This window comes from Notolepis coatsorum (assembly GCF_963971535.1).
Source record: "Notolepis coatsorum genome assembly, chromosome: 14".
NCBI lineage: Eukaryota > Metazoa > Chordata > Actinopteri > Aulopiformes > Paralepididae > Notolepis > Notolepis coatsorum.
In genome coordinates, this window is record NC_140178.1 from 78,279,990 (window position 1) to 78,301,071 (window position 21,082).

Sequence of the window (21,082 nt, forward strand, 5' to 3'; positions counted from 1 at the left end):
GGTTTCAATTTGACTGGTTTCTACCAGCCGACTTTAACATTGATAGAAGGACGCTGGTTATTACATTATGTTGAAATGGCCAGATTCATCAAGTAAGAGATGTCACAATATCTAAAAATGTCAAAGCTCAAATCTCTGTGGCTTTTCCTAAGTGTTGTTCAGCGGGGCTTTCCATGTATACAGTACAGGACCTGGATGCTACAAGGAGACAAAGAATGAACCAAGTCTGGGAGGATGCACTTCTACTCTGTCACAGTGCCTACAAGTAACCCTAGCCCTGCTAGAATACTGCTGCCTCCTAGAAGACAGTCTGGAGGATGTTTCTTTTACACGTCTGTCACAAGGCACGTCTCTCTACCCCATGTGTGTGTGTGTGTGTGTGTGTGTGTGTGTGTGTGTGTGTGTGTGTGTGTGTGTGTGTGTGTGTGTGTGTGTGTGTGTGTGTGTGAGCACCTGTCTATGTGCATGCCTGTATTCCTTCACGTAGTCCTCGCCCCCCTCCTTTCAGCTCGGTAACTAATCCGGCCGGGGGGGCCATGACTGAGCCGTCACATGAGACACTGAGACTGGTGTCATGGTGGTGACGCCTACTTTCTCCATGACACACGTGCGGCTTGACACACTCTGTCAGTCAGTAGGCCATGACCTCAGAGCATGGGGTTCAGTAACATTAGTCATTTAGTGAACAGAGGGGTAAATGGAGTCAGAGGAGCTGGCCTGCAACCCAAGGAGAAACCACAGGGCCTATCGTTCCTCCGCGCAACCTTACAGGGGCCAGTGCATCCGTCGGCTTTACAGTGGGAGTCAAGTTTCATCTGCAGGTCCTGTCGCTCTCAGGTCCCATCAGAAAGTGTGGTTTAGAACAACTTGACATACTCATAAGTAATACTAATAAGATTTTGCAACCATTATGTCGGATTTGATAATAAACTCATGGAATGTCAAAGGCTTGGGTAATCCCATTATAAGGGCAAACAAATTATCTGTTCTAAAAGATAAGATGGTACATATAGCCTTCCTGCAAGAAACATTCTTATCAGAAATTGAACATTTAAAGCTACAAAAGGATTGGGTGGGACAAGTGTATTTTTCTTCATACAAAAGTCACAGTAGGGGAACAGCTATTCTAATCAATAGAAACACGCCATTTAAATTAGAGAAAAAAATCACTGACCCAAATGGGCGATATGTTTTGATTTCAGGTTCTATTAATGGAATATCTACCACTTTCCTTAATATCTACGCTCCTAACACAGATGACCCTGCATTTATGTCAGATATGGTATTGCTTTTCAACGAAAACTGCAAAGGATTTGGGGTCATAGGCGGAGACTTTAACTGTGCACTGAATCAGAAGATGGACAAGACCACACAGTCTAAAAGTAACAAACCAAAGTCCATAAAAGTACTCAAAGGTTTATGCAAAGAAAGTGGCCTAGTTGATGTGTGGCGGGAACTAAATCCAAAGGTTAAAGACTACACTTACTATTCAAACGCCAATGTCTCATATTCTAGGATTGATTACTTTTTGATCTACTCAAGACATCTTCACATGGTAAAAAACTGTTGTATCAATCCAATCACACTATCAGACCATGCGAGAATTGACTTGACCGTTCGTCTGGATGGAGAAAAGTTCACTCGTAGGCAATGGAGATTCAATACCTCATTGCTGAGGGATGAAACATTTAGATTAAAAATGAAGGTATGGATTAAAAATTACATAGATGAAAACAATGATCCTAGCATGGACCCAAACATAATCTGGGAAGCTGCAAAAGCCACTTTAAGAGGACATATTATCTCATACACATCATTTAGTAAAAGGGAAGAAATCGCACACACAAAAGAACTAGAAAAAGAAATTGAAAGATGCGAAGCCCTCCATAAAGTTGCAGCAACAGAAGACAACTGGAAACATTTAGTAACTGCCAGAGCCAAATTAAATAACAAGACTACAAATATAATCATGCAACAAATGAATCAGGTTAGACAAAAACACTATGAATTTGGCAACAAACCCAGTAAACTATTAGCCCATCAACTAAAAAAAGAACAAGCCGAAAGAACTATAAAAGCAATTCGGTTCAAGGGCAACATCACACATCATCCAAAAGAAATCAATCAGGCATTCCAGGAGTATTACAATATACTATACAAATCTCAAAGTAATTACACACAGGAGGAACTGGATAGATTCTTAGAAGGTATCAAAATGCCAAAGCTCTCAGAATCAGATCAAGAGAGTCTTAATGCACCCTTTACCGAACAAGAAATACTAGCAACAATTAATTCAATGCCTATAGACAAAAGTCCAGGACCAGATGGCTTCCCGGCACAGCTATATAAGGAGTACTGGAATGACTTGAAACCCATTTTTATGGGAATGATTAACAACTTTGGACGCAACAAGGCACTTCCTCAAACAATGAGCTTGGCAAACATCACAGTACTGCATAAAAGTGGTAAGGATCCACTAGACTGTTCATCATACAGACCTATAAGTCTTTTAGATCATGATTATAAGACTATCACCAAAGCATTAGCGAAAAGACTTGAAACCATCACGCCGAAATTGGTAAACCCAGATCAGGCTGGATTTGTTAAGGGAAGATATGCTACCGATAACATCAGACGGTTATTAAATATAACCAATCATTTGAATCTAAAACAGAGGCCCTCTCTACTCCTATCTCTGGATGCAGAGAAGGCTTTTGACAGAGTCGAGTGGAACTTTCTATTTAACGTATTGCAAAAACTTAATATAGGGTCAAATTTTATCCAGTGGATTAAAGCAATTTATCAAACTCCAAAAGCAGCAGTTATTACTAATGGCAATACATCTGATCCGTTTCTCTTAATGAGAGGAACAAGACAGGGGTGCCCAATGTCAAGCTCATTATTCGCAATAATAATAGAAATTTTGGCTGCATCTGTACGAGACAACATTAACATAAAAGGAGTGTATATCGATAAGGTTGAACACAAAATATCTTTATATGCTGACGACATTGTTCTATACATTGAGCAACCAGAAAACTCCTTATTACATCTATATAACACAATCGAACAATTTGGAAAGTACTCAGGATACAAGATAAATTATAATAAATCTAATGCATGTCTCCTACATATGAAACCAACAAAAGAAATGCAGAAATCCTACCCATTTCGATGGTCACCAGGAGGCTTCAAATACTTGGGAGTACACTTTACACCGCAATTAAATGATTTATTTGAAAAAAATTACACTCCTCTTACAATTGAAATTAACACAGATCTAGGTAGATGGGACAAACTACCCCTATCCCTTCTAGGAAGGATAAACGTCATCAGGATGAATATCCTTCCGAGATTGAACTTTCTCTTTCAAAATGTACCCTGCTACCTATCTATAACATATTTTAACATATTGAATAAACGTATCTCAAAATTTATTTGGTCCAATAAAAAACCAAGGATTAAATTACTGACTCTTATGAAACCTGAGTCCATGGGTGGTCTAGGTCTTCCCAATCTCCAACACTACTACTGGTCAGCCCAACTTCGAAATATAGTATCATGGTCATTGGGAGGACCAGACTCACACTGGATACAGATAGAAGCGGGACAGGTTGATCCCTTACCTCTAAACTCTCTTCTTTTTATAAAGAATTTTGACAAAATAGAAAATATAAAGCAATATTTCACGGTTGTGAATACCCTATCTGCATGGAAAGATTGCTCGAAAAAGTTTGGCATAACTAAATGCATCTCTGTTTATTCACCTATTCATCAAAACCCTGACCTAAAAAAATATTTTCATTCAACTGATATAAACAAGTGGAGACACTTGGGGGTAACTCAACTTAAAGACCTTTTTCATAAAAACAGGAAATTAAAAGCATTTCAGGAGCTAAGAGAAGAATACAACATTCCTAACTCAGACTTCTTAAAATATATGCAAATTCAAAGCACTTTAAGTTCACTTACTAAAGAAAACAAGTTAAGCTTTGAAATGACAGAATTGGAAGAAAAACTAACTACCTCATCCACAATTAAAGGTAAAATCAGTGAACTATATGAAATTCTAACTAATGAATGCCAAACAGTCTTCCCAGCTCTATTAAGATGCTGGGAGACGGACCTGGCAACGAAATTTGAAGAAAACAATTGGCAAGATATCTGTGATCGAACTTTCTTTCCCTTTACAAGCAATAAGATCAAAGAAAGTAATTTCAAATTTATTCATAAATTCTACCTTACTCCTGTAAAAATGCACAAAATCTCAAAAGAAAACTCACCAAATTGCCCAAGATGTAAAATTAAAGAAGGAACATTTCTGCATATGTTCTGGCAATGTAGCAAATTGAAGCATTTCTGGAACAAGATCCACTTATTTACTAAATCTGTCATGGAGTTGGAATTTGAGTTATCACCATGTGTCTATCTATTAAATAATATAACAAACTGCCACTTAGACCAAAAGAAATGCAGACTGTTGGTATACATAACATATTTTGCAAAGAAATGTATACTTCTTCTATGGAAAAATGAAATCGCACCAACATTCAATATGTTCATAGAACAAATATCTCAGTTTCTTCCCTTAGAAAAGATAACGCTTGAAAAGCACAACCAGGGTCACTTATTTCAAGAACTCTGGAATCCACTCTATACTCAACTGGAAACTCATAATGTAGTCCTATAAATGTGTCATATCTAAATAACAGACGTGGAGTTTTAGCAGATTAGATTATCTGATCTGTTGAGGCTCTTTGTCTGCGTATAAGTGCCTGGTTGCCTGCGCATGGCTGTCGAACCCTGCCCCCACGGGGTCGGGTCTGGGAAAGGGAGCTGAACACGCAGCCGCCCGGACCCTTCTCTGTCGGAGTAGCTATCGACAGGCAGGTGTGAGCAACTGGGTGCTATAAAATGTCACTGTTTACAATACCGACATTTGCACTTTTATTCCTTATTCCTTAATTACTTATGATTTACCTACTGTCCCTTTACTTTATTTTATTTTATTTTACTTTATTTTTATTATTATTATTTTCTTTTTTTTGTTGTCTAATTGTTTATTTGTGTGTATGTGGGCAAGTGTATGTGTGTATGTGTGTGTGTGTGTGTGAATGCCTGTATGCGCGTGTGTGCGCGTGTACGTGTGTGTATGTCCCAGTGTGTGAGTGTGAGTGAGAGATGGGAGAATGGATTGAGTGGGGAGCACAAGGAAAATTGTTAAAAATTGTTCATGAGAGTGACACTGAACATTCTGTAGATCTGTCGATTGAATGTGAAACCTCATGAAAAATAAAAAGATTTAAAACAGAAAGTGTGGTTTATTGCGCCACCCTGCATCCAGAGTCAATACATTTTTGCAGACTGGGGTCTGTCGTTGTATGTGTATATGCGTGTGTGCGTGCGTGCGTGTGTACATACCTCTACGCAGGTCTCAATGTCCTGATACTGGTTCATGATGGGCAGGATGGTTTCCATGCTGCTGTGTTCCACCAAGTCAGACTTGTTCCCCACCAGGATCAGAGGTACTCTGCAACATCACATGTAAATACATCACTGTCTGATCACAACATCACATGTACCCTGCAACATCACATGTAAATACATCACTACTGTCTGATCACAACATCACATGTAAATACATCACTGTCTGATCACATGTACCCTGCAACATCACATGAAAATACACCACTGTCAGTGATCACAACATCACATGTAAATACATCACTACTGTCTGATCACAACATCACATGTTACATCACTGTCTGATCACAACATCACATGTTAATACATCACATGTTAATACATCACTGTCTGATCACAACATCACATGTACCCTGCAACATCACATGAAAATACACCACTGTCAGTGATCACAACATCACATGAAAATACACCACTGTCAGTGATCACAACATCACATGTTAATACATCACTGTCTGATCACAACATCACATGTGAATTGAATATGCCACTGTCTGATCACAACATCACATGTTAATGCATCACTGTTTTTATCACAGCATTAGCTTAGATTTGGTTATCGTAATAATCACTCTAGCTGAACTGGTTTAGCTTAATGAAGCTCATCAATGACGTGGTCTGACATATAAAGCATTGAGGCTTGTGTAACAGTGTGTGACACAATCTGTATGGTAGAAAAGGTTTATTACTCTTTAATTATCAGCCGTCCTAGAAGACAGCGGTTGTAAAAATCCACCGTCAGTTGCAGTGAGCTTGTCAGTGGACATATAGCCATCTAAAAATACTGCCATTCAGGTTGCCATGATACAGCACAATAGAATAATAGCTTTAACAGTTCTGCTATTCATATATAATTTACAGCCAAAAAGTGTCAACAACCCATTTCCTCTTGGGGGGGGGGGGGGGGGGGGGGCATAACACAATATCCAATGCATCAGCAAAACACTGTCCTGACATTATGGTTAGGCCAGTGCATAGCTGACATACATATTAAGCCAGTGCATATCTGATATACAGATTAGGCCAGTGCATATCTGATATACATATTAGGCCAGTGCATATCTGATATACAGATTAGGCCAGTGCATATCTGATATACATATTAGGCCAGTGCATATCTGATATACATATTAGGCCAGTGCATATCTGATATACAGATTAGGCCAGTGCATATCTGATATACATATTAGGCCAGTGCATAGCTGATATACAGATCAGGCCAGTTCATATCTGATATACAGATTAGCCCAGTTCATAACTAATAGTGATGCACCGATGTGAAAATTGTGGCCGATACCCATAACCGATATTAATATTGCTGTTCTGGCCGATACCGATATTTACCGATGTCGATATCTCTGTATAGAAAACACTTTATGATAATCAAATAATGAGCTATTTTCCAAAACGCATATTTTTTTTACTTTTGTAACTTATTTTCAGAAATGACAGATATTTTGAAACTATTTAAGGCCAAAACGTGTAAAAAATAAAAAAAAGATTAAAAAAAATAAAAATAAAATAAAAAGATTTAATATCGGCCCTATCTTGATATCGGACCGATACCGATGTGTAAAAAAACGGCCATATCGGCCGATATTATACCGGCGGCCGATATATCGTGCATCACTAATAACTGATATACAGATTAGGCCAGTTCATAATTGATATGGCGCAGATTAGAACAGTTCATATCTGATATACAGATTAGGCCAGTTCAAAACTGATATACAGATTAGGCCAGTTCAAAACTGATATACAGATTAGGCCAGTTCAAAACTGATATACAGATTAGGCCAGTTCATAATTGATATACAGATTAGGCCAGTTCAAAACTGATATACAGATTAGGCCAGTGCATAGCTGATATGGCGCAGATTAGAACAGTGCATAGCTGATATACATATTAGGCCAGTGCATAGCTGATATACAGATTAGGCCAGTGCATACCTGATATACAGATTAGGCCAGTGCATATCTGATATACAGATTAGGCCAGTGCATATCTGATATACAGATTAGGCCAGTGCATAGCTGATATACATATTAGCCCAGTGCATAGCTGATATACAGATTAGACCAGTTCATAATTAATATGGCGCAGATTAGAACAGTGCATAGCTGATATACATATTAGGATAGTTCATAGCTGATATACAGGGCAGAATGGGTCATTAAGGAGTATATAGGGGCAAATGCCATAAGCAGATACAGTATATTAAATTTGCCTTCAGTCAAATGCTACTCTTGTAAACCCTGCTACTACAGTCACATGCTAGAAACACACATGGCAGCTGGCTACAGAGCAATGTTTGTTATTGGGGCAGCAGTCCTCCAGGAGTTGGTCAAAACCAGGTCAGTGTCTGCCTTAGCAAGACATTCTGTACCATGGAAACATGAAGATAGATGTACAGTACCACCACCCCAGCTGTCCCTGGCCCAAGGGCAAGGGGAAACACACACACACTCTCCAAAGTGACATAAACACACCTGCTATCCTTGTCTGTCCTGTCATTTATGAGGGGAATCCAATGGCTTGTCACCTGTGGGGAGTGAGAAAATACTCATCAAACACTGTAGCCACACACAAACACTGTAGCCACACACACACACACACACACACACACACACACACACACACGCTAAACAGTAATGATGTGGGACCAGGATTACTGGCTAAACAGTAGTGATATAGGCAGTGTTAGGAAAGTTCACTTTCTACATGAGCTAGTTCAGTTCACAGTTCACAAATTTTAAAATTAACTAGTTCAGTTCATAGTTCAAAATAAAAAATGTTGAACTAAAGTTCATGGTTTCAAAAATGAACTCATTTATAGTTTATAGTTCTTTTTTCAATACGTTGCTGCGAGCTATTATTTTTCAAATGTATTGCCACAACCCATAATAGAACCACAGAATACTGACATTTCCATAACGCTTTGCTGCCGTACATTCAGTCCACACTAGTAGCAGCTGCAGCTTTCATCTCTACAGTATATTTTCAAAAACATGAGGAAAAACGTGCTTCTTGAATGGTCTTTATTAAGTATAATAATCTAAATATACTTAAAGTACCAAAAATGAAAGTAGTCATTGTGCAAACATATAACATATAAACATGTATAGATTATAGCTAGTTTGAATATAATGATCTGGAATACTGGGGGAATAAATAATCAACATAAACGCAAAAGCGTGCTCACACTGATGAAAAACAAACAGGTTGATGTGGCTCTTTTAAGCGAAACGCACATTTTAGTGGAAGACAAAGCTACGCTAGCGGACAACATATATCATAACATTAGTCACTCTTCCTTTGGAACGAGATCCCGTGGAGTTGCTATAGTCGTGAAACGGAAGTTGAATATTGAATTCAAGGAAGTATGGTCTGATACAGATGGTCGGATAACCATAGCTAAAATTGTATACAGGAATAGGAAAATAGCGTTGGTAGCGGCATAATGCCCCAAATCTGTACGAGGCTAACTTCTACACTACACTTACCAGAACAATGTTAAACCTTCTTGAATACTCATTTATAATTGGCGCAGATTTTAATGCCATTTTGGATCCCGGGATGGATGAATCTTATCCCACCTTTTCCAACAACCAGAAAAATTCATCTAATGCGTTAAAGGATTGGTCTAAGAATACAGGTGTAAATGACCTATGGCGATCACTCAACCCTACGACCCGAAAGTACTCTTGTCGATCTGCAAGACATAACACACTTTCCAGAATAGATTATGTTTTTGCATCCCCTAGACTATTTGATAACTATGACGTGGAAATGGTACCCAATGCACTATCAGATCACTGTTATTTACTCCTAAAAGGATCATTTGGTATACTGTCATCCCGAGCCCCAAGATGGCGATTTAACTCGATATTGCTGAAAAACAAGGAATTCATTACACAATTCAAAGAAGCTCTCTCTGTATTCCTACTGGAGAATGCGAAATCGATACAGGACCCCAGAATATTATGGATGTCGGTAAAGGGATTGATCAAGGATTTTACCGGGAACTTTTCCTCCAAAATACACAAGAATCGTTGTTCAAAACTGGCAGAGCTGGAAACGCTTTACTCTACGTTATTTTCCTCTTTACAATACAACTACTCGGTTCGACTGGAAACTCAAATTAATGTGTTAAAAAAATAGATTAATGACATTTATAAACAACAATCTGAAGTTCAAATACATAGCACAAGACAACAGCATTACTTTCATGGCTCTAAACCAAGTCACCTACTAGCTATGCAGTTAAGAGCCAACGCATAATTTTCAGATATAACTACCATTAAGGCACAGCAAGGACTTGTTACAGACCCTAAAAAAATCAACGAGACATTCAAAGAGTTCTACTCCAACTTGTACAAATCAGAAATGGCCTTCGATCAAAACAAAATGGACATATATCCTAATCAAATTAACCTTCCTAAACTATCAGAGGATGACGCTAAACAGTTAGAAACACCCATCACACTAGATGAACTTAGGGAGGCCATATCTGAAATGCAAAGAGGTAGGGCTCCTGGAAGAGACGGTATCCCACCAGAAATGTACCTCTCATGTTGGGATGTAATTGGACCCCTATTACTTAATATGATTCTATATTCAATCAAGGAGGGGAACTTCCATAAGAACGACAATATTGCACTCATAACAGTCCTCCTTAAAAAAGACAAAGACCCCACCGATTGCGGTAGTTATAGACCCTTAAGCCTCCTCGGAACCGATATCAAGCTGTACTCCAAGGTATTAGCCATCAGACTTCAAAAGCATATGACGTCTTTAGTTCATCCTGACCAGACTGGCTTCATAAGAGGCCGCTTGATCACGGATAATATAAGACGGTTACTACATGTGCTAGATGCCAGCAAGGATGACACCACACCTAAGGCGATGCTGTCCCTGGATGCGATGAAAGCCTTTGATAGGTTGGAATGGTCTTATCTATGGGCAGTATTAGAAAGGATGGGGTTAGGAAAAGGATTCATTGATATGATTAAAGTATTATACAAAGACCCATCGGCCATGATTACAACAGGTATAATCACCTCCAAAATCTTTACGGCATTGCGCTCTTCCAGACAGGGTTGCCCTCTTAGTCCCGGACTATTCACTTTATCATTAGAGCCTTTAGCACAATATATAAGACAATCCCAATCCATAGAACCAATCGCAATTAAGGGCACACAACATCACATTAGTTTATATGCGGACGACGTAATATTGTTCATGCAAAACCCAAACACCTCAATGCCTCATCTTCTTAAGTTGATTGATGACTTTGGCAAACTATCGGGATTTAGGATAAATTGGCCAAAGTCGGCTTTCCTTCCACTTAATGCCCCTGCAAAGAATATACTCCTTCCAGAAGAAATACCAATGGTTAAACACTTCAGATGTTTAGGAATTGAGGTATTCCCTACTATAAGCCAAACGGTGAAGTACAATTACACAAAAATCCAAGATAAGATCAAATATGACTTTGACAGGTGGTCCAAACTTAAAAACTCAGTACAGGCACGAGTATCAATAGTTAAGATGGATGTTTTACCTAGAATCAACTTAATTAGCTCAATGTTACCGTTACCCCCTCCTGATGGTTACTGGAAAAAATTACATTCCACCGCATATAAATTTATTTGGAATAACAAACCTCCACGAATAAAAAGATCGACCACACAGAGAAACAAAGCCGACGGAGGTTTGGCATTTCCAGACTTTTACCACTATTTTAAAGCGTACTCTTTAAGACCACTGACAACCTGGTTTGACTCCCAAGCATCTGTATCCTGGAGAAACTTAGAAGAAAATATAGTAGCACCACATAGACTGCAGGACATAGTATACACCATATTATCAATTAAGCAATGCGAATTGAAATTTGGCCCCCTTATTACACATGTGATCCGGATATGGCGTGAAACACAAAATAAATATTCTAACCAACATAAATGGCATAGCCATACTCCCCTATTCAATAACAATGCACTCCTTATTGGAAAACAACCTATAAGATACCCCAAATGGGAAAAGCAGGGCATACACACATTGGGAGATGTTTTCAACAAACAGGGTTTTTGTAGCTATCAAGATATAAATAAAAAATGTAACCTCACCAGTTCCACATATTATTTTTACGCACAGTTATTGGATTGTTTGAAGGCTCATGGAGTCCCATTAAGGATACCAATTGAGCACCACAGATATCACAAATTCTTCTATGAAAGAGAGACATCGAGAGGATTCGTATCTGATTTTTATCATCACTTACTGACGTCTTCATATGGAATCCTCCCCCTAGACTCAGTCTGGAGGGAGGATATACCAGACTTGGAAATAGATTTTGATTGGCAAGAAGTCTGGGCAAATGTTCGAATTGCGTCACGTAACCCGGACCATCAACAAATTAATCTTAATTATATTCATAGGACATACCTGACTCCTATAAGATTGAACAGAATGGGACTTAAACAAGACTCCCTATGTTCCTTATGTACAAATGGGGATGACGGTACATTCATGCACATGTATTGGGATTGCCCACTGGTTAAGATATTTTGGAAAGAAGTGACCCAGCAATTATCAGTATTCTTATCTCTGAACATACCTGTACATCCCTCTGTATTGCTGTTGAATGATGCTTTTCAGTATGGAGCCCCTATACAGCTAAAGAGACTAGTTTTATCCGGTCTCACAGCTGCTAAAAAGCTGATAGCATCACGATGGATTCAACCGGAAAAAATGTGTCAGAAGGTATGGGTTCTTACCTATCTCGATGTGATTTATCTAGAATCTATCTATCTACAGCAAGAATTTTAGATGTCAGTGAAACCAACATTGCAATCTGGTTAGAAGTGGTGGAGAGAATAAAAGCTAGCATATGAAGTGTAGTGCCTGGTTAGAAACTAAAGAACATGGATGGATTATCCAAGTGGGGGTCCGGGGGGGGTGAGCGAGCGAGAGCATGTATGTAGGGTATTAGATAGCAAGTATTAGGTATATATCTCGTAAACTACATTTATAATGATTCAAATGGTGATTTCATTGGATGTTTACTGTTAATGCTTGTGTGTCTAATTTGTTGTTACGTTTATGTTTAAAAAAAAATATATATATATATATATAAAAAGAAAAAACATATAAACATGTGCCGACCATAACTCTGTACTAACACAACACGAGGTAGGAACCAGGCTGAGGTATGAAACTAAGGTTGTACCTCAAAGTTCAATATTCAAAGTGCAAAACATTTACTGACTTTAACTAAAACTATTTTTTTTTTTTTGGTCTTTTTCCCCCTCCATTTTCCTCCGATTTTCTCCCATCCCAATGTTAGTCGTATGCCGATTCCCAGTCCCTTCCTGGTCGCTGCGCACTTACCCCCCACAGTCAGATCATCTGGGAGAGTGGAGGCTACCACGTGCTTCCTCCGACACACGTCCAGCCAATCACCGCTTCTTTTCACCTGGCAGCACGGATTCTCATTGAGAGGGCGTAGCGTGTGGGAGGACCACACTATCCCCCTCAAGTCCAATCCGCGCTTAGCAGGCGCCCCGACTGAACTGTAGGAGTCGCTGTTTTACAACGACCCGGACCCACCCCGCCAGCTTCTCCCACCCTCTAATACAGCCAATTGTATTAGTGCAGACGGCCAGCCAAGCTGGTGACAACCCCGGAGCTGTGAGCTGGATTCGAACGAGCGAATCCAGCTCACAGCTCCGGGGCTGGTGACGAACGCAATCTCCGCTCGGCCACCTAACCGCCCTTAACTAAAACTCTTTTAAATGCTCATACGCCGACGTCGTAGAGTCTGACTCTGAGCGAGTGCAGCACCTTCTAAAAGTGCGAGTGCTGCTGCTCTACTACCAGACTCCCCGAAGCTCCGCCCAGAGCGATTGCCAGATTGTGTGGTTTTCAGCATTATTTTAAAGCCTGTTTACAGTGTGTTTTAACAGGGTTTTCGGCTGAAAGGCATATGAAATCTGACACACTTTTGAACGCCGTTATAATATAGTGCTGAGAATGAACGCACTTTTGAACGCCGTTATACAGCGCTGAGAATGAACACGTTCTCAATTACTTTCATTTAGGGGGGGAAACATCCGTTCAGTTCACGTTCACCCCAAAATACGAACGCGTTCACGAACTGGATATAGAACCAGGATTACTGGCTAAACAGTAATGATATAGGACCAGCAGGCTAAACAGTAATGATATAGGACCAGCTGGCTAAACAGTAATGATATAGGACCAGCAGGCTAAACAGTAATGATATAGGACCAGCTGGCTAAACAGTAATGATATAGGACCAGCTGGCTAAACAGTAATGATATAGGACCAGGATTACTGGCTAAACAGTAATGATATAGGACCAGCCCAGGATTACTGGCTAAACAGTAATGATATAGGACCAGCTGGCTAAACAGTAATGATATAGGACCAGCAGGCTAAACAGTAGTGATATAGGACCAGCCGGCTAAACAGTAGTGATATAGGACCAGCAGGCTAAACAGTAGTGATATAGGACCAGCAGGCTAAACAGTAATGATATAGGACCAGCAGGCTAAACAGTAATGATATAGGACCAGGATTACTGGCTAAACAGTAATGATATAGGACCAGCAGGCTAAACAGTAGTGATATAGGACCAGCTGGCTAAACAGTAATGATATAGGACCAGCTGGCTAAACAGTAATGATCAGGGGAGGAAACTAACTTTTTGGCTTACCAGCCAACTGGCGAGTATCTGATTTTTTTTACCAGCCAAACAGATTTTTTACCAGACAAAAAAAATCGCTAATTGTGATAATTACTTCTTTGTATGTCAAGCCGTGTCAATGTTGTGTATGCATCTGGGTAGGCACACTGTGCCTTTAAGACGGCACGGTGGTCTTACGACAGTGCTGTGAAGTACCGTCAAGTGTTGTGGTAACGTCAGTTGGGTTGGTGTGCTGTTGTGCACAGTGCACTGGTTGAGCTAGCCCCTTTCGTGACTGCGATGTGCAAGCCAGGGGCTTTTGAGCATGAAATAAAACGTCTAACCTTACGTCGTAGTCCGGTGCTTTTTTGGAAACATTATAGTCATAACAGATACACCTAGCTGGCTGCTTTGAGCACACGGGGCTAACGTTAGCTAGCAAGCAGCTATAGCTAAAACGCTAACTAGAAGCTAACCACTGTATACAGTTCCAGTAGACTAACATTACACCTCTGTGATTTAAATGTGTCCTTAGTAACTTATACTCGAGGGTTGTACTAGGGTTGGATGCAGTTCCCCGTTGGTCAGTCTGTCTGTTTTCCATCTTCTGCTGTGTTTAACGTTATCTGTTTGCGAGTGCTCCTGATGGCTAGCCTAGTACCGCGGGACTTTTATTATTATATGTCCGCGGGTTGGCCAGTACTGCGCAAACGTTTATTAAACATTATATGTCCGCAGGTGGTCTTGTGCAGTGCTCTCGTGGCACTGTCAACTAAAGCGAACACTCAGAAGACGCGCACCGTTTGCCAGTGCATTGATTGCAGAATGTTTTATTTTTTTGTATACTCGCCAGCAGGGGAGGAAACTAACTTTTTGGCTTACCAGCCAACTGGCGGGTATCTGATTTTTTTTACCAGCCAAACGTAAAAAATACTAGCATTTGGCCAGTAAAGTGGCCTAATTTCCTCCCCTGGTAATGATATAGGACCAGCAGGCTAAACAGTAATGATATAGGACCAGCAGGCTAAACAGTAATGATATAGGACCAGCTGGCTAAACAGTAATGATATAGGACCAGCTGGCTAAACAGTAATGATATAGGACCAGCTGGCTAAACAGTAATGATATAGGACCAGCAGGCTAAACAGTAATGATATATGACCAGCTGGCTAAACAGTAATGATATAGGACCAGCAGGCTAAACAGTAATGATATAGGACCAGGATTACTGGCTAAACAGTAATGATATAGGACCAGCTGGCTAAACAGTAATTATATAGGACCTGGATTACTGGCTAAACAGTAGCAATCAACAGTACAGGCAAAACCACACTAACCTTTTCAATAGACTTCTTGTTGTTTACTGAATACACTATGCAGATGACATTTGCCTGTGGAAAAATAAGAAAAACAGCAATGTTATCCCATACATCCATAATAGAATAGCGAATAAAGGATCAAAACAGGATACTCATAAATCCAACCTACCTTGGATATTTCTTGATAGAGTTGCTCGTCTGACTGTTCTGCCTCTGTGGGGTCAAGAGGACACAGTGCATCAGTGAACTGTTTTACATTTCATCCATCTTGTTATCACTTCCAAAATAGAACACTTCATTAAACAGGGTTCCTGCAGGTTTCAACAAGTTAAATGTAAGACATTTTAAGACCACCTTGAATAGAATGTAATACCCATTTCACGGCCGTACTGGCAAAAGAGACCAATACGAGTCGAGGATTTACTCTTATCATCCCACAACTGTTCCAAATGAAAAAAAAAATCTATCTACTTTTTCACCCATTTTTCTATTTTTTCTCCCATCCCAATTTCGTATCGTCCAATTCTACCCTCCCCTGTCTCGAACGCTGTTAGGCCATGCCTCCCACTGGTCGGCTGCAATGTGGACTAAGCCTTGCATCACGTGTCCCCTCCGGTACTCGAGGAAGCAGCAGTCGCATCTTTTCACCTGCACAGCGCAATCTCTCAGCGTCAGGGATCCCGTCGCTTCCTGATTCTGTTGCGCAGGCGCACCAACCGACCTGTAGGAGTCGCTGTCCACAACGTCCGATCCCCACCCACCAGCTTCCCACCCCCTAATACTGCCAATTGTATTAGTATGAACGACCAGTCAAGCTGATAGCAATGCGGAGAGCTGGGCTCGAACCCAGCGTCTCCTGCATTGGTGGTGAGCGCCTTGCCCACTGCACCACCTAGCCGCCCTTCCAAATGACAAATCTGAGGGTCCCAAATAAATTCTTTCATGGCTCCGACTTCCATACAGGACTTGTGTTGTACCGACTGAAACAGGAAAAGATTCTCCAGGACTCCAAACATCAGCAGCACCAACAGGGGTGTTGGTTGTTATTACCTGAGTAGTCCACTATGTGTGATCAGCAGCACCAACAGGGGTGTTGGTTGTTATTACCTGAGTAGTCCACTATGTGTGATCAGCAGCACCAGCAGGGGTTTTGGTTGTTATTACCTGAGTAGTCCACTATGTGTGATCAGCAGCACCAGCAGGGGTGTTGGTTGTTATTACCTGAGTAGTCCACTATGTGTGATCAGCAGCACCAGCAGGGGTTTTGGTTGTTATTACCTGAGTAGTCTACTATGTGTGTGGGGACCCTCTCTGGGGTGACGTCTGCCGGAATGGTGATCTCCTCAGCTCGGAGAGGAACCTGGAATATGCCAGACAGTGAGTAGCATATACATGATGCACAACAATATCCTCCTGATCTTATTATGGATAATAAATAATAACAAATTATGTAAATACACTGTGCTGTTACTATCAAGGATGCAGAGGCAAATATACACCTTTTACACCCTCACCGTTAGTCTTTGTTGAATGCATTTCCAAGGTAATAATATGTTGGTGTTTTTCTTCTGGGTATACTATTTGTGATCAGGATATGAAGATGCATATTAGCAATGTGTCTCATAAATGGCCATAACAGGGATATATGAGCTATTAACCAGCATACTTCTAGCATGAGGGAGATGAGAATAACTTGACAACGCTAGCAAGGCTGAATATACTGGTTGTTGTAAATATAATACAGTGAGGTGCTGAAATGTAAAGTCAATATATGAGTCAGTTCAGCCGTACCTCGTCAGGAAACTCCTCGCTGACCAGCGACATTATCAGAGATGTCTTCCCCACCTTGGCTATATGGACAGGACACACACAAACAGCGACAGAATCAGGGCATCATTTTCATAAATAGGGGTGACACTGATCTTTTACAGAGAATGGGGGGCATTGGACCTCTTTTTATCACCTCTCGAGTCTCGGCATTCTGAATGATGTGTTTGAGTGATGCGGCACGGACAAGGGCAGCTGGAGAGTGTCATTAGCTGTCACAGAGTGTCAAGAGTGCTGGAGAGAGGAACTTGGTGAATGCCAGCACTCCACAGAGGCCACAACAGAAGAAGTGGGCCAGGGCTGATATAAAGCCAGTGGTAGGTAGAGGAGGTCAAACAATTGTTTTCTAATGCGAGAGGGGCCTTTATTGAAGACTTCTGACATCTATACATAAAAGTATGTACATTTACTGCTACAACCTGAAGTAAACTAAATTGGATCGAAAATATATAGACGTGGATAGAATACAAAACAAATACACAAACAGTCATCGTTGTTGTGGGGAAATTCAAAAGGAAGACATGGCATAATGCAGCTATGATGATATGGACTGCCATGATGTGCATAATCCACATGGATCCACAGGTTGCATGCAGGAGCCCAACTCCTAGTCGTACAGATTTTATTGCACTACACTACCTAAGACACGTAACGTTTTGACTACCCCTCTGTAGCTATGTAGGCCAGGCTGCACCATCATACAACTGATATATAAATAGTACTCCATATCATAACAGAACAAAGGAGGAACGAGATTAACTAAACTAATGATCATGTCATACGGATGCTGCCATTATGCACAGTAGCCCAATGCAATACATTTCTGGTTCATATGGCACGTGATTCATTCATGTCACCAGTCGCAGTGGGGGAAAGCTAGATCGCCTGACCCATCAGACGAAATTAGAAACACTTTCTTTAACGTTAGCATGTCACCTTTAAACCCCAACAAGTGTATGTTTATTGTTGCGGCAAACCCTGGGAGATCAACACCAATCCATGTAACTTAATAACAGCCATTACAGTTGTTCCATTTCGATAACGTTGCGTGATGAACAAACACCACATGGCTCTTTTTGCTCACCGAATGCTCATCATTATCGATCCATTGATTGCCTCTGCCAAAAACCCAATAGAGCTATAATGTTAGCATCCTTGCTAGCGGGCTAGCTAAGAAAAAAAAAAGATCGAGGAACCGTTAACTTACGTTCACCGACGAGTAATATCCGCACGTCCTTTCTCATGTTTGAGCGTTGCTTCTTTACTGTACAGATGATGAATACAGTCTCTATTCTCTCATGTGTTCTCCCGTCCTCCCGCAGGTTAACGCCAGGCCTGTGTCGCTGTCTCACTCCCGGTGCCGTTTGTAGGACAAAACGGACGGAGAAGTGCCCGCGTCCCTTGGTTGGTTTTGTTCTCGTTTCTGTTCTACTTCTGAGTTCCCTGGTCAGCGGCGATGCGATTTAAAAAGTCGGCCGTGAGACCTGTCGCTCGAATATCACGTTAATCCGGTTCTTTTCGGCACTTTCATGGTATTATTTCGCTGCAGTGGATGATTCAAGCAGCGCACGCCTGACCTCCAGTACCCGGCGACTACAGCGAGCCGTGGAGGACAAACTGGGCCTCGACAATAGAAAGACGCATCACGATGCTCTCTAGCGTCGAAATAAAAAACTGTCTCAATGGTTATGACATTTTAAAGCAGACTAGCAGAGTCAAAAGAACCAACTTCTATTGGTTCTTCTACATTGAACCAAATATCTGAATATTAGTATTTGTCTGCATATTATGTATACTGTAATAAATACGTGAGTTATACCAGTAGCAGGAGAAACTGCTATGTAGCAGGGAAACTGCTATTTGTCCAAATGCCCTGAAATAACCAACTGCACAACCGGGGTACAAGTGTAGCCGGTGTGATCTTGTTGCGTTGTGTTTAGTCGATTCGACCCCTGTTAAGGGATCGCCCTGAGTGGGAGTTGAACCCCGATTGATTGATTGATTGATTGATTGAAAACTTTATTAACAGATTGCAGAATGGGTACAATACAGTACAGCTCAATACACACAATTGTTAAGGGGATGCAGACCAGAGAAAGACTTTCGTCTTGTTTACATCAGGGTCCCCCATTTTCAATTCATCAGGACATATATGACATACATGACATACAGATAGTCAGTACTGCTACATCTATACATTTATGACATACCAGATTTGCAAATACAGTACTGTTTGTGATACAGAAGGAGTCAAGAAAAGGGAGTATATACATTTGACGTAGAAACTGTACATTGGAGGAGGTTGGGTGGGGGGGGTTGGGTACATTGGGATATTGACAACCATACTGGGTAATTTACATTGGAGGTGGTTGGGGGGGGGGGGGGCACACTGTATAAACAAGTAAAACTGTACATTGAGGGGGGGGGGGGGGAGACACTGTACAAACAAACAAAATTGTACATTGAACTATTGACAAAACCATACTAGGTAAATGACTGTACATTGGAGGGGGTTGGGTTAGGATATTTACAGGGGCCAGTGTTGAATTGCAGTCTCCCGTAGGTGTCCCTTGAGAGAGGTTTTGAAAGTGGGTAGTGATCCACATTCCTTTACAGCTTTGGGTAGGGCGTTCCACATTGATGTGGCATAATTGCAAAACGTGTTTAGTCCCTTATTTGAGCCGAATCTGGGTTTAACATGATTTGTGGAGCTCCCTCTGGTGTTGTGATCGTGGTATTCACTGACCTTTGGGAAGTATTTTGACATGTACATGGGTACCTTGGTCGTGTAGTGTATCTTGTAGACCAGGCCCATTGCAAGTTGTTGTACTCTGTCGTCTACTCTAAGCCATCCTAGGTTGTCAAAGTGGGCAGGGGTGAGGTGGGTTCTAGGAGTAAGGTCAAGCAGTAGTCTGACCAGTTTGTTTTGAGATGTTTGTAATTTTGTTTTTAGCGCCTTTGAGGTGCTTTGGTACCATGAGGTGCAAGCATAGTCGTAGTACCCCTGAATGAGTGCTCCTGCCAGAGTCTTCAGGGTGTTCTTGTTTACCAGAGAGGAGATCCGGTACAAGAATCGAGTTCGTTGGTTGACTTTTTTTATTACATTGGATGCCATTTTGTCACAGGAGAGATTAGCCTCTAGGATGGAACCCAGGTAGGTAATTTCATCTTTCCTTGTGACAATATTGTCACCCACTGTAACTGAGAAGCCGTCGGTCTTGCTGAGTTTGTTATTTGAACCGAAGAGAATGGACTCTGTTTTGCCCATGTGTAATGATAGTTTGTTATCAGCGAGCCATATGCAGATTCTGCCTAGTTCCGAGCTGAGGGTTTTTTCAACCTGTAACTTGTTCTTGTCAGAGACCAGCAGGGCTGAGTCGTCCGCAAACAGGAACAAGTTGCAGTCACAAGCTGACGACATGTCATTTGCATAAATTAGGAACAGTAGCGGTCCTAGTATGCTTCCTTGTGGAACACCACAGCTCACTGTGAGGGGGGGGGGATAGGGTACCGTTTACCTCCACCATCTGTTCCCTCCCCTCAAGGTAGGATTGCATCCAGCTCACTGATAGACTATCAAAACCAATTGCTTTTAGCTTGTCAATCAGAATGGAGTGATTGACCGTGTCAAAGGCCTTTTGTAGGTCCAGCATGACCATGCCGCAGTATTTGCCTGCGTCCACCTCTTGTTTGATGTGGTCATTCAAATAGAGAAGGCATGTGTCAGTGGAGTGGGATGTT

At 41.1% G+C, this 21,082-nt stretch overlaps 1 protein-coding gene across 2 annotated transcripts in view; it reads right to left on the reverse strand.

The window, feature by feature from the left end:
• rhot1a (ras homolog family member T1a) overlaps positions 1–18,918 on the reverse strand; it is an 86,797-nt gene extending 67,879 nt beyond the window's left edge. For both annotated transcript variants that reach the window (XM_084329609.1, XM_084329608.1), the window contains exons 1-7: positions 18,549–18,918; positions 17,306–17,364; positions 16,793–16,874; positions 15,684–15,727; positions 15,533–15,586; positions 7,975–8,027; positions 5,422–5,530 (exon numbers count right to left, since the gene is read on the reverse strand). In XM_084329609.1, coding sequence (XP_084185735.1) covers positions 5,422–5,530; positions 7,975–8,027; positions 15,533–15,586; positions 15,684–15,727; positions 16,793–16,874; positions 17,306–17,364; positions 18,549–18,585 — 438 coding nt within the window. In that variant the 5' untranslated portion in view covers positions 18,586–18,918. The remainder of the gene's footprint in view (positions 1–5,421; positions 5,531–7,974; positions 8,028–15,532; positions 15,587–15,683; positions 15,728–16,792; positions 16,875–17,305; positions 17,365–18,548) is intronic.
• Positions 18,919–21,082: the final 2,164 nt, after the last annotated feature.